The sequence below is a fragment of the Tyto alba genome, unplaced genomic scaffold (assembly GCF_018691265.1).
Source record: "Tyto alba isolate M040663 unplaced genomic scaffold, T.alba_DEE_v4.0 Super-Scaffold_28, whole genome shotgun sequence".
In the NCBI taxonomy this organism is placed as follows: Eukaryota; Metazoa; Chordata; class Aves; order Strigiformes; family Tytonidae; genus Tyto; species Tyto alba.
In genome coordinates this window covers 16,559,569-16,581,498 of record NW_024881302.1, presented here as the reverse complement: position 1 = coordinate 16,581,498, position 21,930 = coordinate 16,559,569, and the positions used below count along the sequence as shown (strand labels likewise).

The 21,930-nt window shown below is 53.6% G+C and overlaps 1 protein-coding gene across 3 annotated transcripts; it reads right to left on the bottom strand.

The window, feature by feature from the left end:
* Positions 1-130: 130 nt before the first annotated feature.
* PGAP6 (post-glycosylphosphatidylinositol attachment to proteins 6) lies at positions 131-17,502 on the bottom strand. Of its 3 annotated transcripts, none has more exons than XM_042798759.1 (14): positions 17,379-17,502; positions 15,715-15,863; positions 13,167-13,348; positions 11,403-11,610; positions 11,183-11,316; positions 10,269-10,534; positions 8,724-9,052; positions 7,898-7,991; positions 7,228-7,351; positions 6,398-6,534; positions 4,156-4,334; positions 3,523-3,669; positions 3,001-3,117; positions 131-2,475 (listed from the first exon to the last, which is right to left on the bottom strand). In XM_042798759.1, exons 1-14 carry the CDS (start codon positions 17,473-17,475, stop codon positions 2,179-2,181), a joined length of 2,460 nt encoding a protein of 819 aa, XP_042654693.1. In that variant the 5' UTR covers positions 17,476-17,502; the 3' UTR covers positions 131-2,178. The 3 variants fall into 3 exon arrangements, with proteins under 3 accessions (XP_042654693.1, XP_042654694.1, XP_042654695.1); XM_042798760.1 differs by having other exon boundaries at positions 8,859-9,052; XM_042798761.1 differs by lacking the exon at positions 15,715-15,863 and having other exon boundaries at positions 13,171-13,348.
* Positions 17,503-21,930: the final 4,428 nt, after the last annotated feature.

Genomic DNA, 21,930 nt, shown 5'->3' with positions numbered 1-21,930 from the left:
AGCAGCCAGCGCGCCCGGAAGCCGCGCTTCAGCCACCCACGATTGGCTGGCGCGGCTCCCACAATGGCGGCGCCCATAACCGAGGCCCACCCAGCCCCGCCGGCCTCAGCTCCACCCGCCACGGCTTTGCCCTCCAATACCATTACCTTTATTAAATTATAAAACTGTAAGCTTTAAAATTTACCGTATAAAATAATCACAGATATTACCAGCAAAGAAAAAAAAAAAATCCCACAACCTTTCCCCCCCACCCCCCAGACAATTCGCTCAGATTTTACCCAAAATAATTAACATCCCCCCCCCTCCTCCTCCCAGGCACCTAACACAGCCGTGAGCCAGGGCCAGCAGTCGCAGGGGTGGGAGACAAAAGCAGAATTTCAACAATCAAACATAAAATAAACAATCACGTTCGCAGGATTTCTTGCCCCAAAGCTTCGTCCCGCTTTGCAGCGGAGAAGCCCCTGAAGGAAAAGGAATTACTGAATTATTGCTTTCTCTGGGAAATGGCAGCACCTGGGCCAGAGTGGCAGCCCGGCGCGGACGGCATGGCTGTGAGGGAGCGTCGGTCGTCTGCCACAGTGCCAGGGCTGTAACACCGCTGTGCAAACCCAGACGAGGGGGGGAAAAAAGTGCCTAAAAGTGATAAAAGGATGAGGAAGCCCTGAGGGCCCCGCGCTCGTCCCCCCTTCCCGCCGCGCTGCAAGGGAATGCCGGGGGACATGGGGATGGAGGACACCGCTGGGCGCAGGCGAGTGCCCTTCGCTCGTCCTGCGTCTGTTTAAAAAGTCAGAGTTTGCAGAGAAAGGAAAGGGGGGGGGGGGGGGGGGAGCGGGGGGAATAAAGTGCAGAGCTGAGAAGAAGGCTGGGTGCTCCTCAAAGCAAAGAAATAACCCCGAGGCAAATTCTTCATTAACAGCTCTTTCCTCCCTAAAGCCACCTGAGGAGGGGCTCCCACACCAGACAGACCACAACTGGAAGAAACCAGCGTGGAATGATGTCTTTGAGCCCTTATCTATCGGGCAAAGACAGTTTTCCTGGTTGCCAAGTTTCTGCCCTTGCCTTCCGACACCTGCGTGCCCTATAGTAAGGCTAAGGTGAGACAGATGCTGCCAAGGAGACCGCAGCCATTCGGGGAGCACATGGCGGTGCTCCTGGCCCGGTGGGACACTGCCAGCAGCCTCAGATGAGCCATGACTCCGCAGCACATCCAGCCTCCGAGGCACAGCAGGCTGGAGAAGCAGGAGGTGTGCGGCTTGGACACAATCCCGGACCACCTATGCTGCCCCCGGCAGAGCTGTGCACATGCCAAACCCACAAAAGGGAGGAAGACCGTGAATACCTGAACATTGAGAGATGAGGGGGAGAGTGCAGCAGCTTGGCTCCTTCCAGATCAGCTAAGAGGGCTAAAGTTAAACTTAGACTAAACTCTGCACTGCTGCGGGTTTCACAGCTCTGGGTGAGATGCTACTGATGCCTCTTGCATGTCCCCACATGGGTTTTTTTCACATTCCTGCCAAGTCTGATCCTGAATCCGGGACCCAAGTCTCAGCCTTGTTCTTCCCCTCCCCTGAGCCAGGACGAGTTAAGAGCAGCACCGCCTATTTCCCAGGGAGAGAGGCCCCAGACCCCCATGGAGATGGCAGCCAAGGGCCCGGCGCACGCCAAGATCAGCTCCCTCTCTCCCCATCAGCACCAAGGGCATGCAGCATCATTTGCCCCCCCCAGATCAGAAGAAACCCGTTCTTTTCGGTTCAAATGCTGATCGCAGGGGAAATCCCTGTCCCACAGCCCTCTGCTAGGACAGGGCGTGCAGGGAAGAGCCCAGCAGCCAAAGCCCTGACTCCAGCTCAGCATGGGCTAAGCCCAAGCCTCGTGGACACAGCAGGAGGGGAAGGAGGGTTGGTGATTTCCCCCAGGGCCATGGGGAGCTGGGGGACAGGCTATTCCTTGATCTAGAACGGTGAAGAGCCTGCCCTGTCCCAGCAGAAAAGCAGAGGTGGCCTCAAACTTTCCTTCACAAGGTAAGCCCACCATCTTCATCTTTAAACCCAGTCCATACTGCGTTCTCCCGGTCGGTGAATGAGCATGTGAGAGGATTGCCAACGTGCGAGAGCTGGGCAGCCCAGGCAAAGAGCAACCTCACCAGCCCTCCACCTCTGTGACCGGGAGCTGAGCAGTTCAAGTCACAGCATAGAGCTCCTCACGGTCATTCTGGCAGATCTGATAGCGACAAGTGAGCTTCTGTGACCAGGCCCAGGGCTTCTTATGCTTGTCCCGAGGAGGAAGCAGGAAAGCAACGCTGCAAGCCACCAGCACATGCCAGATGCTGTGGGTGTAGTAATAGTTCTCATTGGTTTCCATGAATGCATATACTGAGATGGCAATGAAAGCCAAGGTGATCCCTGGGAGGAGGTAGAAAACCCAGCGCTTCCATGAAGAGGGGTAGCAGTGTTTGCGCTTCACTCCATGGTAAACCTGGAGGTGTGAAAGCACAGAAGGGTTAAGCAGCCAACCAGAAGCATAGGCAGGGGGAAACGGGCAGCGCTGTTTGACGCAGGAGCATCTGCCAACCTCACAGCAAGAGGCTGTGCCTGCTGCCCCTGAGAAATTCAGCCTCCTCCCTTCCTGGACCCATCTCCGGTAAGCAAGAGCCCCTTATCCAGCTGTGGCACCAAAGGCCAGCAGGCAGGGGACAGTGGTGATGCCTCAGCTCCTGCTCAGGGCATGGGCAACTGCCAGCCATTCTGGGATAGCACTCCAGCCACAGGTGTGTGCTCAGCTGGAGCTGCTATGCCGAGAACTATGTTGAGACCCATAACTGGGGAATTTCTCAGCTACTGGAGGGATGAAAGGTAAATCCCCTGCCCTCCCTCCACCTGGGTGTGTTAAGAAAGTCAAGCCCTGCCTGTGGATCGGCTGATGTCTGGGGTCTGCTTTGCCACCATTGTTCCCCAGAGGGGATCTAAGGGCAGCAGGTCCTGTCTGGCTGCCCTTACTTACCCATGCAGCAATCATGATGACGAGGGCAAAGAGGCAGGGACCCATCATGTTCCACACCCCTCTGCGGTCCAGCTGCAGGGACATGGCAATTAACAGGGTGCCCAAGATGAAAAGGACCTGGGAATGAGACACCACCACTAATGTCAGCAGCTCATCTCCTGCCAGAGCACAGCCACCCATGGCAGGGGCAGGGAGGACCTCGTCTCCTAGCCACCCAGCCCTGCATCCATGCAGGACTCAGGAGCAGCACCTTCAGAAGGAGAAACCAGAGGACCCACAAACCTTTCCCACAAATCACAGTCCCTTCAGGCCCAGTCTCTAGGAGCGTGTGGCTTCATGATCCAAACTCCTGGGACAAAACCACCCACTGGTCTAAAAATCAGGGTGGCATTGGGCAACAAACAGGCTTTGTCACTAGGCTGGGCTGTGTCATTAAAATACAGCCATGAGATGGCTCAGCATGGCCACCCGTGGCTTGGCTGGCTCAGGTCTGGCCTTGCCGCACGAGGTTGTGACACTCACGTATTTCAGGATCTTCTTCACCCGGGACATGCACAGGATCGTCACCCAGATGGACACCACAGAGCCCAAAAAGTCACAGTACTGTAGTGTGTCGTAGTCCATGATGCACATCACTGCGACGCCTGGCTGGTCACACGCATGGTAGAACTAGAGCCAGGGACAAAAGGAAAGGCTAGCGTGAATCCAGCAGCACTACATGGCTTTCTGGGAAAGAGAGGTAGGAGAAGGCTCAGCCCATGGCAGCCAGGACCCCTCCTGGCAGTGCCTTCAGGAAGCTCCACCAAACCACCGTGGCATTACAGAAAGCAGAGAGCAACTTGCGCCCTCCCAGCAGCAGCTGAGAGCTCCTAAGACAGCACCCTTCAAGTGCTCAGTGCTCCAACACCATCTCCACTCCCTGGGGTCCCACCCTCAACTACGAGCACCCAGTGTGGGTGGAAGAGCCCAGTGAAAATAACACTCCTGCCAGACTCTGAAGGGGCAGGACATGACCATGGAGGTTCTTGTCCAATGATCCTAGAAGCTCCCTGTGGAGCTCCAGGATGGACTGCTCCACCAAGGACTTCAGTCTGATGCAGCATTCCTGATGCTCAGGGGGAGCTTGCAGGGGACCCGACTAAAGGCAATCCCTACCGTGGAGAAGAACATGGTGTAGGTATAGACGGAGGCCTCCACCAGGTAGTAGCGATAAACAGCAACCGCTATTGCCGGCAGGAACATGAGGTTGCTCAGGGTGAGCAGGAGGGTGGCCAGGTTCTGCACACCGACAGACTGGGCCTTGGTGTCGTCCGTGCAGCTCCACCCGCCCCAACCTGCGGAGCAGAGAGGCTTGTGTGGATCTCGGGTGCCCTACGTTGTCCTCCTGCAGCACCCAGCAGGAGCCTGGGATGCCTCAGAAGCAGCAATCACACCCCAGGATTATCCCTGAGCCTCCTCTCCCTCGCTCCATCAGACACTTGCACTCCTGTTCTCAGGATGGTGTCATTACTCATTGCATTCTCTGCTGTGGAAACTCTTGGGGAACCCCAGGAGAGTCCCATATCTGCTCTGAGGACATCCCCCAGGTTGTTCCCATGTAGCAGGGGCCATCCTATGTACAGTATGGGTCTGTGCAGCCTGGTACTTTTCATCCCTACAGTAACTCGACACACGTGCTACAGGCAGGTGATACATCAAGCGTTTGAGGCTCAGATGCCATGGATGATGCTGTAAGCTGGGTGCAAGTTCCCCGCAGATCCCAGGAACCAGGGTGGAGAAAGATCCACAGCACCGTGGAAGCCTGTCCTACCACCTCTCACAGCAGGGCAGACTGCAAAGCCAGGTCAGGTTGCCTTATCCACCTGAACTTTCAAGATCTCCAAGGATGGAGACCTGGATACTGTGTGAAGCTGAACAATTCTCCTGGGGGAAAATATGTCATCTTTGATTTAGCTGAAAGTTTCCTTGCTGCAACCTGTGACTGTGGCCTCTGTCCCTCTCCCTGTGTTCCCCCAGAAGAGCTCTGCTCCAGGGTTCCTGTAATCCCTGTGCCAGTAGAAGGTGTGATGCGATCCCCTCCAACTCCTCTTTTCCAAGGTGAGAAAACCCACTGCCTCAGCCCACAGTGACATCCACATCTGTGCAGGACAACAGGAGTGAAAATTTCCTAGAGGGCAGTGCATGACACGGCACAGTTCCCAGCCTGCTGACTGAATACCAGGGACTGAACTGAGATGGTCTCCTATGAACACAAACCTACTTTTTTTTTTTTTTTCCTCAGTTTAAAATATTCTAATTCAAGATTAGGATGCCGGTGCCCTCCTTCTGGGGAAAGGAGGTCAATCACAGGGCAGCCAGGGTATGTGCAGGCACTCCACAGTCAAGAAGCAGAGTTAAAAGTAGCATCTATCCCCTTACAGTGCCACTAGAAACCAAGCCAGCAGCTCTGCCCCTTCTGCCGGCTCCCTGCCAGGCAGGGCCCAGGAAGCCTGCTCTCTCCAGTTTATTTCTGGGTCACAGATATGCAGATGGGGCATTTTGCTCTGAGCAATTCAGCAGAAAGCTGTCTTCAGCCTGATTCCCCAGTTCCCTTGGGGTGCTCCGTGCTTCCCAGAACCTGGCACCCCTCGGGGAAATTAGGATGCTGTTCTCCATCTCGCTCCTTGCCCAGCATCAGCACTGCAGCAGACAGCAGGGATGTCCTGGCTCAGGCCCAAAGCAGCAGTGAACCACATTTTGCCTTGTCCTTCTGCTGAGAACAGGTACACATACCCACCCAAGCACAGCAGAGCTATCATCTTCCCTACACCACTGACTCCCGCCCAGTCTTCTCATTCCATTAAGATAATTAGCAGCTGACTAGGTGTTCCTCCTCCAGAGGCACCTCAGAGTCTAAGGGCTGGCCTGTGTGCTGGCTCTTGGCAGGAGACAGAGCACCGTGGCAAAGCACAGACAGGAACCGCAGCCCGGCCTCATCACATCCCGTGTCAGGACCCTACACACCAAACTGTCCTGAAAATTGGAGGCTCTGACTCGGGCATTTTCAGGCAGCCTTGCCAACACCCTGATCTCTCTAGGGATGCTCAAAAGCACCTCTCCAAGCCCTGGGGGTCTCCAAGCTGGAAGCAAAATGACCATGCAGCAGAAGGCTGTCCTCAGCCCAATTCCCCATTTCCCCTGGAGCACTCTGTACTTCTCAGAAGGTGGCATCCCTCGGGGAAGTCAGGGTGCTCCCAAAGAGCCCCCCCCCCCGAGGGCTCTTTGGGTAGGCGCTGTGACCCCAGGCTGCTCCTGGCAGCTGCAGCAGACCCCAGGCTTCCCTACCCAACCACCACCACTGAAAAATGTGGCCTCTCCTTGGGGAGGACAGCAAAGCTTCCTAGGAAAATGCACTCACCAGCCTTGCAGCTGCAACCAGCATAGAGGTAGCCGTGTCTTCTCAGGAGGCTGCACTGTCCGTATGGCCCACAGTCATTGAAGCAGGGGGTGAGGTATGCAAAGACGGTCACTTTGGCTTCTGCGGTGTTACATTCACTGCAAGGAGAGCAGGTTGTGCTGGCACCCTGGTCCCTCGGGGCAGCCTGGTGCCCAGGGAGCACTCTGCTCCAGACAGTCAGGCTGCGCTTGTGCATGCCGGCTCCCCGCTATTTCAGGATCTGCTGCATCCCTCCCAGGAGCTAGGAGCTAAGTGGGCTCCCTCTCCACTCAGACTGCCAAATCAATGTACGGGAGGGTGTCAGCTCACCCCAGACCCTCACAGCAGACCCCGGTACTCAGAACCAGCATTGCCAACAGTGTTTTACAACACACACTTGGCTCCTTGCGCAAGGAACCAGTAGGAAAGCAAACCGCAGGAGTACGGGCACAGCTGCCTGCATCTCAGACCCCTCGAAGGAGTAACAGCAGCATTTTCACTTATCAATTTATCACCTCAAAAATCCACCTGGGGAAGGGGAAGCTCATCCAGGCAGGCTCTGCCATCTGTGGTCTGCACAGGATGTGCCAGCTTGTCACCAGACAAGCTGCTTGGGTGCTTATGAGAGAGCAACTCGGCACTGCCGCCCACCTTCCTCCCCCTCTGCAGCCCCAGTTCAACTGCTACCACAGTTCTCACTGCATGGCAGTGAGGACATGGGTTCAGTTTTGCTCACACTACCCAAGAGCAGCGGGATGTGGAGGTAGAGTGTTCTGAACCAGCCCCAGGGTGGGATGACACACCAGACTCACCCCTGGCCCTTCGGGCAGATGAGCTGCAGGGAGAGGAACCAGTCATCCGTCTGTGGGTACAGGACAATCAGCATTGCTTCTGCAGAGGATGTACTCACGCTCAGAGGGTAGCCCTGAAAGAAAGCTTAAAGGAAAGAGGGTGCTGTGCTGCGCCAAGACTAGGGGAGAAAGGCCCACAGCAATCCCAGGCTGAGACTGATTGCACAGGAATCGGATGCTCCTGTGGCTCCTTGCTCCCATCCTCAGGAGGCACCAGGAATATGGAGAGGACCCTCGCTCTTGAGGCCCTTGTTTTTTCTTTCATCTCAGCTCCTGGTACCTACCCAGACAGCACAGGGCACCCAGAACAACCTGTTTGCTTGGCTAGTGCTCCAGTGCAGAGGTTAGCTTCTCTGCAATATGTTGACTGTCCCCAGACCTACTGTTAACAAGGCTGGAAGAGCCCCAGCCTATAACCAGATCTTCCTTTGGTGGAGACTAACTCCTGGTGCCAGACTAGCACCTGCACCCCAGCACGTGCCAGCATGAAGACCTCAGCAGGATTCGTGCCAAAATCAGCTTCCCAGGGACACCCCACAAAACCCCGAGTCAGTTAACAGTTCACAAGGTCTAAAAGCAAAGCCCCGAGATGGATTAGCTGAGGTGGTGTGGGTGCCAGCGTCTCTCATACCTGTGCTGCAGTTCTGGGTGGCAGTGAGGGATAGCACCGGCGAAGCAGCACTCACACACGCTACCACAGTGGCATTGCCCAGGCTCGTGGATGTCTGTGCAAACAGAGCAGTGTCCCACGTCAGAGTGCCCTGATGCCACCCCCCTGCACGATTCATGTCCCACGCTGCCCCCAGTATAGGGCAAGAATAAGTCGTGCAGATCAAGATCACCCATCAATTCACCAGCTCTTTCTGGGCAAACCCTTCACCTCACCCTGTGCCGCTCCGTGCTGCATGCTGGCTGAAAGGCAGGAGAGCCTCCTGGGGGGACTGCTGCCCACCCAGGACACTCAGGAGCCCATCACCTCAGCGTGAGCACAGCGCGGCACAAGTCAGAGGCAGCAGGACATCAGGGCTGAGACCTGCTCCAGCCCTCGGGACAAACATCATCGTCAGAATTTCAGGGGGCTGATTTCAGGGTGTCACTGAAGGAGTCTGGAAATCAGCGACTCAGGCAGGAATATCTTCGGGTTTCCCTGCTCAGTCTCCTCTCCTGGGGGCAAGGTGCCAGGCTCCCGTGGAGGAGATGGTATTGCAGCTGCTTTCCTTTTCACCTCCTCTGTGTCACTGCCACCACATGCCAGCAAACTGTGGCATCTGAATTGGAGCTGGCAGGTGGGACACACTGGAATTGGCTAGAACAGGCTCAGAGTGTTTTGTAACAACAAAAAGAAAGGGAAATAGTCCCACTGGTACCTGCGACCCTGCAGTTTGCTGCCAAACCAGCCCAGGAGCAGGGACAAAGCCCTGCAAAGGGAAGACAATCCCATCAATCAGCCTCCGCACCTTGTTAAGCAGGAGACTGACCACGAGGGAACCCCCGCTGTCCATGCCAGTGTTCAGGTTGAGGAGGAGGAGGGTTGGGGAGATGGTGTGCACAGGCACACTGGGACCATTTAAGAGCCTGTAGCGCACAGATACCACATCCAGGTCCTCACGAACGACGGGCTGGTTCTGCAGACAGAAGCTCCTCTGCTCAGACACGTTGCGTGAAGCCTCTCCCGTAGGCAGACTGGAGCTCCCTGCTGCTCCTGCACTACCTGGTCTGGGACCAGCTTGGCTCTGGTTTAGGCTGCTGAAGTTAAGGAATGAACTGGTACTACCCGGTCTGCAAGCTGTAAAGCAAAACAGGGGAGGAGTCAGCACCGCCAGGACTGGTACCTCATCCAGGAAGGGTCCCAGCAGCTCCAGACCTTCAAGTGATAGCACAAACTGGAGGTATTTCAGCTGGTTCAGGCACTGCAGTATTGGCTACAGCCCCTGAAAGGCACCATGAAATCTAGCATCAGCATCCACAAGTTGGGACACTGGTACAGTGGGTAGAAGCAACCAGGAGCTGCAAGAAAGGGGAGTGGGAACAGAAGGAGGGATAACACGCAGCATCATAACATAAATGTACCCAGGGAGCGTTTACTGGCCAGTGGCAGAGCACAGCACATAGCTGTCCCATAACCACAGGCCGCCTAAAAGTCTCTACCAGCTCCCCAGATGCAAGCAGACAAGGCTGAGCAGAAAAGAGAAGCTAACCCAACACAGCTACAGGCACAAGCCATCATGTCATGGCAGCTGGAGCTGAATGTGACACTTGAAGTCTCACTGCTGGAGCCTGTCCATTGCTCTGAGAGACTCTAGTGCTCCCCTCTAGCACCTCAGCTACCAGTGCCAGGCCCTCAAACACATGGAATGAGGCTCTGCTTTGAGGAAGAGATGGCAGAAACTTTTAAAATGTACCTAGTTGGTGAGCTTCTAAGGCTCCAAAATTCAAATAGGCATCACGGTCACATAATAAGAGGATGCAAAGATGCCTATCATGGCCACAAGAATCTTGTGACCTACCAAGTCACAAGGTGTCACTTGAAATGGTGACATCCCCTCACTACAACCCAAGATATTACCCCAAGTAAACCTCTGTGAGAGGGTTTCCTGTCTGTAGCTTGCTTATGGCAAATCAACAGTCAGCGTGTCATTACAGTCTGGTGCAACTACACAAAACTGTTGTCCCCATCAGATTTTAAGCCAGCCACTGCTGCCCAAACAGCTTTTAGAAAATATTTTTGGAAAACAAAATCATTGCTTCAGCGACCCTCACTTTTTCAGGCATTTCCAAAACAGGCAGCTCCAGGGAACATCACCCCTTGGGTGAATATTGAAGCCTTCACTTCTGATCCCAAAGCGACAACTAGGTCTCAGCCCCCAAGGTTATGCCCAGGTAACCAGCACGCTGGGGAACACAGGCCACTACAGCTAGCCACCCAAAGGCCCAGGAGTGACACAGCAGACACAATGTTCTCTCTGCTCCTTCCCATAGTGCTAGACAAAGTGGAAGCCCACCTGTGAAGGAAGCCACCATCTCCACTGACACATTGGCATTGGTGGCGCTGAGACTCTCCACCATGATCTGCAGCCATTTCTCCCAGGGAGGCGAATCCAGGGCCAGGCTGCAGTTCACACTCCCCGTGCAGGTGATGATCCTCTGGAAGGACTGGGGCAGCATGATGGAGCCCAGCACTACTCGCACGACGCATGCTTTTTGCTCGCTTGTCACGCAGCTCCGCAGCTCAAACCGCATCCCTGCGGCGTGCTTGGGAACAAAGACCCTGCAGGAGGAGGGACCAGCAGTCTGCAGAGCTTGTCCTCAACACAAGCCAGCCACGACAGTCCCTGGGGCTTTGGGGCAAGAACTAGTGTCATGGTTTAACCCCAGAATATCCCTTTGGTCAGCTGGGGTTGGCTGGGTCCCCTCCCAGCTCCTTGTGCACCCCCCCAGCCCACTCACTGGCAGGGTAGTGTGAGAAGCAGAAAAGGCCTTCGCTCTTTATAAGCACTGCTCAGCAACAACAAAAACATCCTGGTATCAACAACACTGTTTTCAGCACAAACCCAAACCATAGCCCCATACTAGCTACTGTGAAGAAAATTAACTCTATCCCAGCCAAAACCAGCACAACTAGATTGCCCTGGTTGGTGTTGTGAAAATCCTTCCCAAGGAAAACATCTCCAAGAACTAAAATTCCCACAGCTGAACCTCCAAGACCACCTGGGAAGAGCTGGAGAAGGGGGCTCGTGTGCTCCCCATGCAAACCCTACCACAGCAGGGAGCCTGGCAAACAGGTTCAGAGACACCCCCCCACCCCCTTCCAGCTCCAGCCCCACGCGGGGACAACAGTGGCATCCCCTAAGCAGCACCCAGGGGAAATCCCACCCTACCACAGCCCCGAGTCTTCCCCACCACTGTTCTCACTCACTTGACATGCAGTGGCTTAGCAGGCGAGACGATGGTTTGTGGCATGGCAACACCAGGCTCCAGAACAGGCATGTCACTGAGTCTGAGCACAAACATATCTGCCTGGAACATATAGGGGCACGGAGTAGAGAAACCCTGCAGGAGGGGAGAGCAGACTTGTCAGCTGTGGTGAGACACACTGGGCAGAGTACAATGGCCAAGACCCTCACCAGGACCCTCACCTTCACTTCAATCCTGCCAGCAGCCTCAGGGAGGTGGGCAGCGATGAACCAGTCTCCGGCAGCAGGGGTGGTGATGTTCACAAAGGTGGTGTTTTGCACAGCACTGTTCAGAGTGATGCTTATGTTATAGGAAGGACGGACGGTTGCATTTGCAGGAAAACGAGTGACCAGTGGGTTAATCACAGGAGGGGCTCCATAGCGAAAGTGCCTGCAAGAGAAAACAGAATGCAAAGAAAACTAGGGATGTAAAGCCATTGGCAAGATAAACTGGGATACAAACTCATCAGTGGACACCCAGGTTGGCCTGGGATTGGAGAGGGAGCAGGTTGGAAAAACCCCACGTTTCCAAGTGGACGACAAAGCCATCATTTTCATCTGGTGAGGACTGGCTCATACGAGCTTATCTGGAATTTATTTAGAGATTGGTTTAACTTGGCTGCTTATTAAGATAAGGATTTACATGGTTCCATCAGCTCCAAAAGCAAGTTTCCACACTTATTAAGGTTAAGCCCCAGCCACAAGATGACTCCTACTCCTTTTTTATAACCATCAGCAAATTCCCCATATAGGTGAAATCGTCACTGAAGAGCTTTCATTTTCTAGCTAAGATCTGCATCTTCCCGATTTCCTCTTTTAAGGAGGGTGGGCAGACAGACTAAAAAGATGCTTACCATGTGACTGACTTCAGTACACCAGCACTTCTGCTTTCCAGATAAGCAGCACAGTGTTTACAAGTAGCAGAAAAGCGGCAGCTAAGTAACACGCAAGGTATTTATTTGGGCAGCCATTTGGCATTTAATTTGATTGCTTTTGGACTGCAGTGCAACAGAACATGACAGGTCCAGCAGCAAACGTGACAGATGATATGCTATTAACCCATTTGAGCTTATCTGGGCTGGCCTTCATTTCTTAGGGTATCATTTAGCTGCTGCCTTGTCCCTCACATCCCCAAACTATTGGAAATCTTTCTGGGGAGCAGAAAGTAGGAAGATCACCTGTGCCAGGCTGCTCTGGAGCAAGTAAGAGCACCGGTCTGCGCCCAGGACAGACCAGGGAAGCGCAAGCTAAACAGCTTCAGTCACTCCAGAGACTTCTGTGGAGCGGGTGCCAGACAGCCACAGGTCTCTTTGGGCACAACTTGCCCAGGAAACCTGGTACCCTCCCAAGATACAGCTCAAAATCTTGCAAATTTTCAACCTCAAATCCCCCAACAATGCAAGTTCTGCTTTAAGCAGCACTTCTCTCATCAGCATTGAGTTTGCAATCTTCTCATGCACTTCTGTCTGCAGAACTCGGTGTCCCTCTCCTATCTCTACTCCACACACAGCTGCACCACTCACAAAGCGTCCCCAGTCTCTTCAGTTCCTCTGTACCAGGGAATCTGTCCATCTCCAATTGGTTTGGATCGTCTCAAGCCCCTTGCAGTCCTGCCACATCCTTTGGTACCATGCACAGGATCCTGCCAGGCACAGAAAGATCCAGGAACCTTTGCTCACGAGCAGCAACACCAGCTCTCTCCAGTGTTTCTAAGGCATCTCTTAGACACCATGTCTGACAGACAGCCCCAGATCCACGGGTAACATGAACACAAAGTGCTCCTACAGGTTTATACACAGATTTAGTGCTACTGCATTAAGAAACTATGGCTGCTGCAGCTGGGGAACAGATGCCCAGCCTCCTACAAACAACCAACACAGCCATGGTCAACAGGGACAGGAGAAGGACAGGAAGCCCACATGGGCAAGCGCCGGCACAGGGACATACATACACTGTGATCTCCATGCTGGTGCACTCAGGTCCTTTCCCCCGGGATGCTTGCAGGAGCCAGCGAAGCAGCACGGTGTCTTCTGGAACATGGAAGTGGAAGAGCTTGGCGTTCCCATACCAGCTGTAGAAGGACAGCTTCTGTGCGCTCTGAGAGAAGTACTCGGAGACGTACAGGGAGTCTGAAAGGAAGAGAGCACAGCAGTTGCTGGGGTGGCTGCCAGGGGCAGACTGCAGGGCTACACCCACCCACAGAAGCACACAGGAGTTTTATGGCTGCTGGAGAGGAGCCCTTCGTGCCCCTGATTTCTCATCCCGGTCCCACTAGATACGTGGTGATCTACATTGTTCCTCCAGCCAGAACTGTCCACACCCCTGCTACAAAACTGTCACCCGGAGCCAGAGAATATTAAAAGATGCCTTAAATGCGCTCTGCGAGATGTACTCTGAAAATCACAGATCACTGGAGACACAGAGGAGGAGGAAAAGGTTGGGAGGAAAAGTTGACGGCACAAGAAAAGGCGATGGAGTAGACAGCAGCAAACCCTGGGGCAAATGGTGCAGAGCAGATGGGTGCTGGTAGTGCAGGGGTGCTCTGGGCTCCAGCAGCAATTTATGGTGCCAAAAGGCAAGAGCTGTGCCCTTGTCTGCTTCTGCTGAGCACGCGAGCTGATGTTATCGGTCTTACCCAGCTCAGGATACATGTACCACGCAACATGCTGTCTTCGTGTGACACTCAACGAATGAAAATTCATGTGCTGCAAACCTAACTCTGCTTTCCAAGGTACCTTCCGAGGTCTAAAGATTTTCCTACCTGGAAGAAAGGGTGCTGGGATAGCTGGATAGCAGCCCTAGGGTAGGCTAAAAGGTCATGCAAGAGGACAACAGCTACTCAAAATGCCATCAGGACTAGACAGACTCTCCATCCATCCCTCTACCCAGCTTTGCCTACAGATCACCCCCAGCCTGCTGATAATTTCACCTGAAAAATTACATATTAGTGTTATTGGCAGCAAAAAAACAGTCAGACTGCAACTCGAGGATGGAAAAGAAACATCACACCAAGGTTGGGAAGGGAGTAAAACTGCACAGAGACACTGGAGCCAAGGCCATGCTGTCCACCCAAAACCAAGGTTCATAAAACTCAGCAAGGGGGTGGAAGAATGTCTTCACATCTCTGCTGAGTCCTCCTGATGCTCCTTTTCTACTCTGGAATTCTCTGGAGTGGGGAGAAACTGTGGCAGCTTTCAGATGCAGATTCCTCATTTCTATCAAGAATAGAGCAGCAAGAGCAGTTTAACTTGCCTTCCTCCAACGCTGCACAGGGTCGTGTTGGAAACACAGAAGACCCAACTGAATTTAACAAAGGTGCCAAAGAAAGAGGAAAACAGTCCCCAGGCAGGACCAGAGCCCGGGGATGTACTTTGCGCCAAGAGGAACCTAATCCTAGCAGGAACTACGATTCATGCCCCAAAGCAGGACTCACGCAGGCCTGCACCCACAGCGCTGCAAAGAGACAAGGGTAATCATGGGTTTAATTCCCTGGCAAATTACCAAGCCAAAGCCTCCAGGCACCCTGCAAACCCAGCAGGGAAAGGAGGAAACAGGAAAGCAAGAAATACCAGCCATGCAAGTCGGCCGGAGGATTTGCTTAGGGAGGAAGAGTGTGGCCTCCTCACCTCGCTGCAGGGGCTGCCCTGGCCGGGCGCCCACGGGGTCCAGCCAAGGGAGCAGCACTTGCAGCACCTCAGTGCACGGGGACAGGCGAGGTCACCGGGAAGACTGAGCCCCGGGCAGGACAGTGAGAAGTCGGCAGCCCGTGGGCAGAGCCGTCCCGCTGCGGTCCCCATGCCGGGGCTACGCTGCTCTCTAGGCCAGCGAGGAGCAGAAACCACAAAAGGGGCTTTTCAAGCAAACGCTCCCTGGCTGCAACGCCAGCGCTGTGCGTGGGCTATTACAGACGAGAGCTGGCTGCGATCCCCTACAAGCCCAGTTATATTTCTCACGCAGGAGCTACAGAAGGGAGCAGTCTTTGATCAGAGGCATCTATACCCCCAGCTGCACTCCACACACACACAGCATGTTCGTTTTTGGAAGCCCACGGAGATGTTTGGGCACAGGAGGAGGGTAGACAGGGACACAAAGCGTGATTAGAGCTGGGAGAGCCCAGATCCTGCTCAATGCAACAGGTCCCATCAGACAACCTGCGCGGGGAGAAGCTTTCCTGACTTGATACAAGCTGCTCCAACACCCCCCGGCTGTCAGGCTCCCTGTGGTCAACAGCCATGGTCACCACCCGTCCAGCACGTCCTCACAAAGCTGAAGCGTGATTTGTGTGGTTTTGGGGGAGGAAAGGGCAGGCAGCCTGCAAAATTAAAAACTCAGACAATCACCAGTGCTGCTTATTAAGGACCGGTCAATCATACGGAGCAAGTCTAAGCACAGTAACAGGTCGAGGGCCAGCAGGCAGAGCTGCCCTGCCTGTGACCAGGTCAGCAGCAGCTGTGGCTGCACCAACGAAACACCGGCGGGGACAAAGTCCACTCACAAACAGCTTCTCGTGGCGACAGCCATCCAAGCCCCCACTCGCAGGCTTCGCTTCGCTGGGCACCCGAGAGCTGGACCAGGGAGCGGGTAAGCCGCGGCACCCTCCGCCTGAGCTGACAAGGAAATCCCACGAGCAGATAAACTGAGTATCTGCAGAGAAAAGCCAGAAAGACGGGTCACCACAGGCGAGCCGTGAGCTCCTGCAGCCCATTTGCATCAAGAGAGTACTCTGGTATTTGCTGTGCTCTGTGCGTGGCTGTCTCTATTCAGTTTGTTCTGCACCCGCACGGCAACACCTGGAAAGTCCCACTCGGCTGTCCCGTGATGTTAAACAACCCTTTAAACTGAGCAAGGGAGCTGCCAAACGGATGTTGTTTCTGTCCTCTCCTATACAGACTTCACATAAGCAGATTTCAAACATATTACACAAAAATGTGCAGTGTTTTTACGGCAAGAAATAAAACACGGTAAAATCACAGATGCAGAGAAGAAGACATGCAATTTGAATTTCAGAATAAGGAGCCACCTGCAATAGCTTGGATGCGTTGGTCCAAAGATGATCTCATGGTAGTTTTAGGAAATGATACCTTGACTGTTGGTTTCAGGGCTTCCCATCAAAAGCTCAAAGCCCTCATTTCAAAGCAGACGCTGTCTAAAGCTACAGAGACGGTGATCAGTCTCACTCAGGAAAAGACATGGCTATGTGGCAGGATGTTTGGCCATTTATAACGTAACAGAAACCTCGTTCCTTTAGCTCGGGTCAAAAACACACCTAAAGACGTTCAAGAAAGAGGAGCCCTCGCTCCCCTGGGGAGGCACCGATCTTCCCCGGCTCCCAGACGTAGCCCTGCAGAGGCATTCCCCTAGCCGGCGCCGAGACAAACCAACCACCACCCCGCAGCGCAGGGTAGCTCTCCAGGGCTGGGAACCCAGCTAGCAGGATGCCAGAGGAGGGTGGGCCTGGGGCAAAAGGGCAAGTCACCCATCAGCTCTGCAGAGCAGCCTCCTCGCTTGGCGGATGCTGGAAGTAATAACCACCGCCAACAGCCGACAGCCGCTGTCAGCGCAAGCCTACCTCCGTGACGAGGTGAAGCTGGCAAACAACCTCACCTTCCCAAACCTTTCCACCATGGCACCCGCTGGCTGACCCTCCGGAGGGGGTAGCACAGTCCCCAGGGACCCCAGGCCCCCCCGCACCACCGCGAAGAAGCGGCCCAAAAGAAATGCTCTGCCGAAACCCCAGCTCCTTTGATGCACTGGAAAGAAAGTAACCTGAAAACAAAGCAAAACCCAACAAAACAACCACTGCTGCCTCAAACACAGCGGAAACCCCTCTGGGTCCCGGGCCTGACCTCTTGTTGCTCTGCGGCGCCCGCAGAGGGTTCACAGAGCCCCCCGCGCACCCAAATCACCGGGGAGATCACGAAGCCACCTCACAGCCAGCCCTGGCGGGAGCTGCGGGGCTCCGACCAGCTCCCGGGGCTGCGTGGCACACCAGTCCCCGCTCACTTTAACCGTTCCCCCGGTCGGTTTCCCACCGGCGCCTCTCCCTTCCGCGACCCCCCCGGCTCCCCTCCCAGCCGTGCCCCTCCGTCCCAGCCCTGCTCCCCCCCGAGCCCCCTCAGGGCGCACCCCCGGGCTCCCCCCCCCGCGGCCGGGCCTCACCGGGGCCGGTGCGGTTGCCGCGGCCGGCGGGCAGCGCCAGGAGCTGCAGGAGGAGCAGCAGCAGCAGCCGCAGCGGCGGGCCGGCTCCCCGCGCCATGGCCGCCCGGCGCTATCCCGGCATCGCCGCCCGCCGCCCGCCCCGCAGCGCCATCGCCGCCGCCGCCTCCCCCCGCTTCCGCCCGCCCCGCCCCGCCCCGGCCCGGCCCGGCCCGCCCCGGCGGAACCACCGCCCCCGGGGGCGGCCCCGCCACCCCCGGGACCGGCCGGCGGCCCGCGGGTGTCCGCAGAGCCGGGAGCCTTCTGGGGGGGGCTCGGGGGCGAGCCTGGCGCTCGTGGGGGGGCGCTCAGATCCTGGGGGAGCCCCTGCACCGACCTGGGGAACCCGCGGGGTGAGCCTGGGGATCCCCGTGATCCTGGGGAAGTCCGGGAGTCCTGTCAGACCCCGGATAACCCCAGGGAGCCCCATGACCCAGAGACCCGAGGTAGTCCTGGGGTCCCCCGGCACCCCGATGCTCCAGGAGGTTCCTGAGAGCCCCAGGACAGTGACCTTGGGGGGGGGGGGGGAGCACCCTGGTCCCGCGGGAGAGTGTCCCGGGGAAAAGGGGTGTGGGGCGGTGCTGGGGTGCTGGAACCAGGCTGCTGCCACGGGAGACAGGAGCCTCGTGGGTTTGCTTCGCAGTGCCGCAAAGGAAAAGGGAGACAGTAATTTAAGATCAGTATAACCTGAAATCACGTTAACATGCCTGAGTCGTCACCAAACAGCCCACGGTACCCTAGCTCGGAGAGGAAATCTTTGGGCAGGCTCAGCCCTTCAATCCGGAGGGTGGTTTTATTCTTCCCTAAAAAGTCCAATTGCCTTCTCAGCTCTCACGTATCTGCCGTGTTTATAGGACTCACGGGAGATGCAGCTTTCATAGGAACGGTCAACTCATTCTCTGATTCTCTGGTTGACTTCAAAAGAGTCAAAGATCTTCCCTCTTACACGTCTTTTCTTTGGGATACCTTCTGATGTGTTTGTGTTCTCCAGGAGAATAATGCGGTCTGGACACAGTCTTAGAGACCCTGCGCAGGTAAAAATCCCACCAGTCACTTACAAGTCAGCTTGGTCGGGGACTTCAGACCTCTTTCCAGTCAACCACAAACTCCTTGAAGATGGACTTTCTACTTCAGGAGCTCAAAATCTTTGTTCCATTCTCTCACAGACCTGATATACTTGCGATAAGTTTATTAGGTATGGGAAGGAAATCACCTAGGGAAGAGCCAGCCATTTTCTAGGGGCTCTGACATCACCGAAAGCCCGGTCAGAGCAGCTTATGCAATCAATAGCTAGCAATGTCCTCATCTAATTTATGAGAAGACTTCCTTGAAGTCAGCCCAAAGGCTTGAGCAGCTAAAGCGTGGGTTGGGAAGGGACTATTCTTCTAACTCCTAGCTTAGATTTGTCCACTGCCTGTTCATTTCCATTTGCTCCTGCACAATACTATCCTTGGATGCTCAGAGCTCTCTTTCTAGGATGTGCCCTGCCTAATGACGGCATCAGCTTCCTCACCATCTTTTTAATGGGCATGAGGATGTCATCCCCTTTCTGCTATGTTGATCCTTGAGGCCATGCAAGTATCCTGTAATATCCTGATCCTACTCTCTTGTGGTGACAGTACCCACATTTTTGTATTCTTTTTTTTTTTAGTATTTTGGTCATTAATGAAAATTCCAAGGCCAGATCCAAGGTTATATTCCACCAGTAATTTCCCTCTAGTCCAATAATTCCCTTTCAACACTCCTGTTATCATCTTCATATTTTCTTGAGTTCTATCTTACAGTTCTTCCATTAATCGATATTTTCCCCAGTCTAAATCACATGGTCCTGGCACCACATGATGCCGCTGTGACACGACTCATGATGTACAACAAAGCTCATGACTGAGCTTTGAGATCTTGACCCACAACTTGCTGGATTTATCTGTTCTTACTTCACTCACTTATTTCGCAATCAATCAAAACCTTCTTTAATGGCTACTCCTCCTCTCCCTTTTTCATATTCTGCTTATTATACCTAATATCCTTTTGGTATTAGGAAATCACATCCCCGTTAGGTATTAAACTCTTTTCCTCTTGCTTTTCCCGCTTCTTGGGGCTATAAAATAATTTTACAGTGTTTTCCCTAAGGAATGGCAAGCCTCTTCCACATTAGCTTTGAGTTCTCCCAGTTGATTCTGCTGTTGCTCAAACATTTTTCTTCTGAAAGAAAAACAAACAAACTCTTCTATTATTCACTTTAAAGGTAGTAGCTCATCATCAATCAATCCTTGCGAATGACATTCCTCAAATGCTCTCTCTACTTATAGCTATTTTCCTCTTAAAGGTCAGCAAATAAGATTCAAAGTCAAAGATCTGAGAGATCTGAGCATAAATCAAACTCACCTAACTTTATGCAGAATCAGATCCACTACACGATACCATACCCGTTTTCTCACAGCTTGGGCCCGTTACACTTCCTCCTGTTGCCCAGAAAAAGCATTCCAGTGTTTGCTATAACAGTTTGGGGTGGTGGGTGCTGTAGGACATGTCACCTCCAGACTGACAGCTGCTCCAAATGCACAAGGACACTAAAATATTGTTGTCCTAGCGACTCTGTGGGTTTCTCCTTTCCCCTTTGGCTAAGCAGCCTCACAGTCTCAGAAGAAGGGGTGAGTTTGAACCAGGGAGGGTCCCCCTTTTGCTGCAGAACTGGAGTTGGAGCTGAAGCTGAAGCTCCCTCCACTTCCACAGGCAGTGCCGCGGGTGGACGCGCGCAGCCACCCGTGGATCACCGTGGCCTGCAGCCAGGCAGAAGATCCAGCTGCAGTGATACCTGCCTCCTCTTGTGGTGGCAACAAAAATTGCAAGGTTTAGAAAATCCCTGGTGAGCTTCCATCTGTTCTGCAATCGGAGGGAGCATGGCTATGATGGGGCCAGGCCTTCTGTCTGGCTTAGTGACACACTTTGAATGTGGTGCAGGTGCCTGTGTAATGGTCAGGGCTCACCACATCTCCTTCTTGCCCGTCTGTCCATGAGCCCTCAAGCGCAGCCCCTCCTCAAGAAGTCAGATACAGGTGGAAGACCCTGCTCCAGAGAATGTATTTCCTACAGTATTTCAAACAGGCCTGGGAAGAAATCTGGACTATATACTGAAAATATCCCTGTTTGAAACTACTATCTGGAAAAATAAATAATGGTGACCTGTCCAAGTTGAATCTATGGAGCTTTAACAATGCTGACCCATGAATTTTGATAAATATACTTCTACTATTAATAAAGGCACTCAGCTGCTCAACTGTTGAAGGAGGTATAAAAGCTTTCTGGTTGAGCAGCTGCAATGCACATTTTGCTGTATTGCTTTCCATAAATCCATAGTTGGGATCTTCCTGGCCATGTGCAAAGGTCTCTGGAGAGCACAGAGCTGGCACAGCCTGCTCCTGTATCTCGGTCTGGTCTTGGTACAAGGAGTAAAAAAGTGGTGCCGGCTGAAAAACCTTATGTTTTAACCATCTCCCTCTAGATCCCTGTTGAGTTGGGTCTACTCAGCAGCTCATTGCCTACTTGAAGTCATTGTGACAGGGGATCTCAAAAGGAAGAGTATAATGAAGGACTGTGTCCCAGGAATATGGACCAAAGATCTGTTGTTAGTGTTGCACGCTTTAGCTTTTGACAGAAACGTCAGATGGTGCTCCATCACGGCAGGAGACTGGTGAAAGTTGATTTGATGTAGTCCATGGAGCTTTGCTATATGCAGCTTTCAGTGTTATTCACAAATGGAAGAATAGGAGGTCAATCATTTCAGTGTAGATAAATAAAGTGACACAAATAGGAAAATATGATCTAAAGCAGAGGTGTTTGAACTTAAACTGGCCGTTATAGCTCAGGAAAAAGGTGCTGAATTCCTCATTGATGGGCAGCAAAAATTGTAGCTTCGATATGCAGCAAAAAAAGCCAGCAAAATGTGGTGATATCATAAGGAAGGGCTTGGGCTCTCAAAAAAAGAAAGAGCGCATCTTTTGCCTGCTGTGTAACAGCTTGGTGCACCCACACCTGTGCAGCTCTGGCCTCTGTTTAGGCACACAGTGGACTTAGGGTCCTGAGCAGAGCAACTGAGATGATCAAGGGGATGGGGCAGCTTGCAGTACGAGGAGGTCCTAGGAAGGCTGGGATTTTTCCTTGGAGAAGGGGGAGCAGAAAGGACCAACCCTACAGAATTGTAGAATGAATGTGGGCCTAATGCTCATCAGATTCTGCATGACTAGAATTAGAGGCCATCGATGAGTCTGGCAGATTGGTTTAAAATGGATAAAAAGGATACGGGGCAGAGGGGAGAATGAACTTCTGGAACTTGCTGCCACAGGAGGTTGTGGAAACAAATAGGATCAGCAGGTTTATAAAAGGTATAGCAAATTCATGAGCTGTCAACAGACAGATGCTGAAGTCAACAGGCAGGAATGTACCCTCTGAAATTGCTATTACTGTTGGTGTGAATGCTGGAGGAGCACAATCACAAATGGCTAGGCTCGTGTGCTGT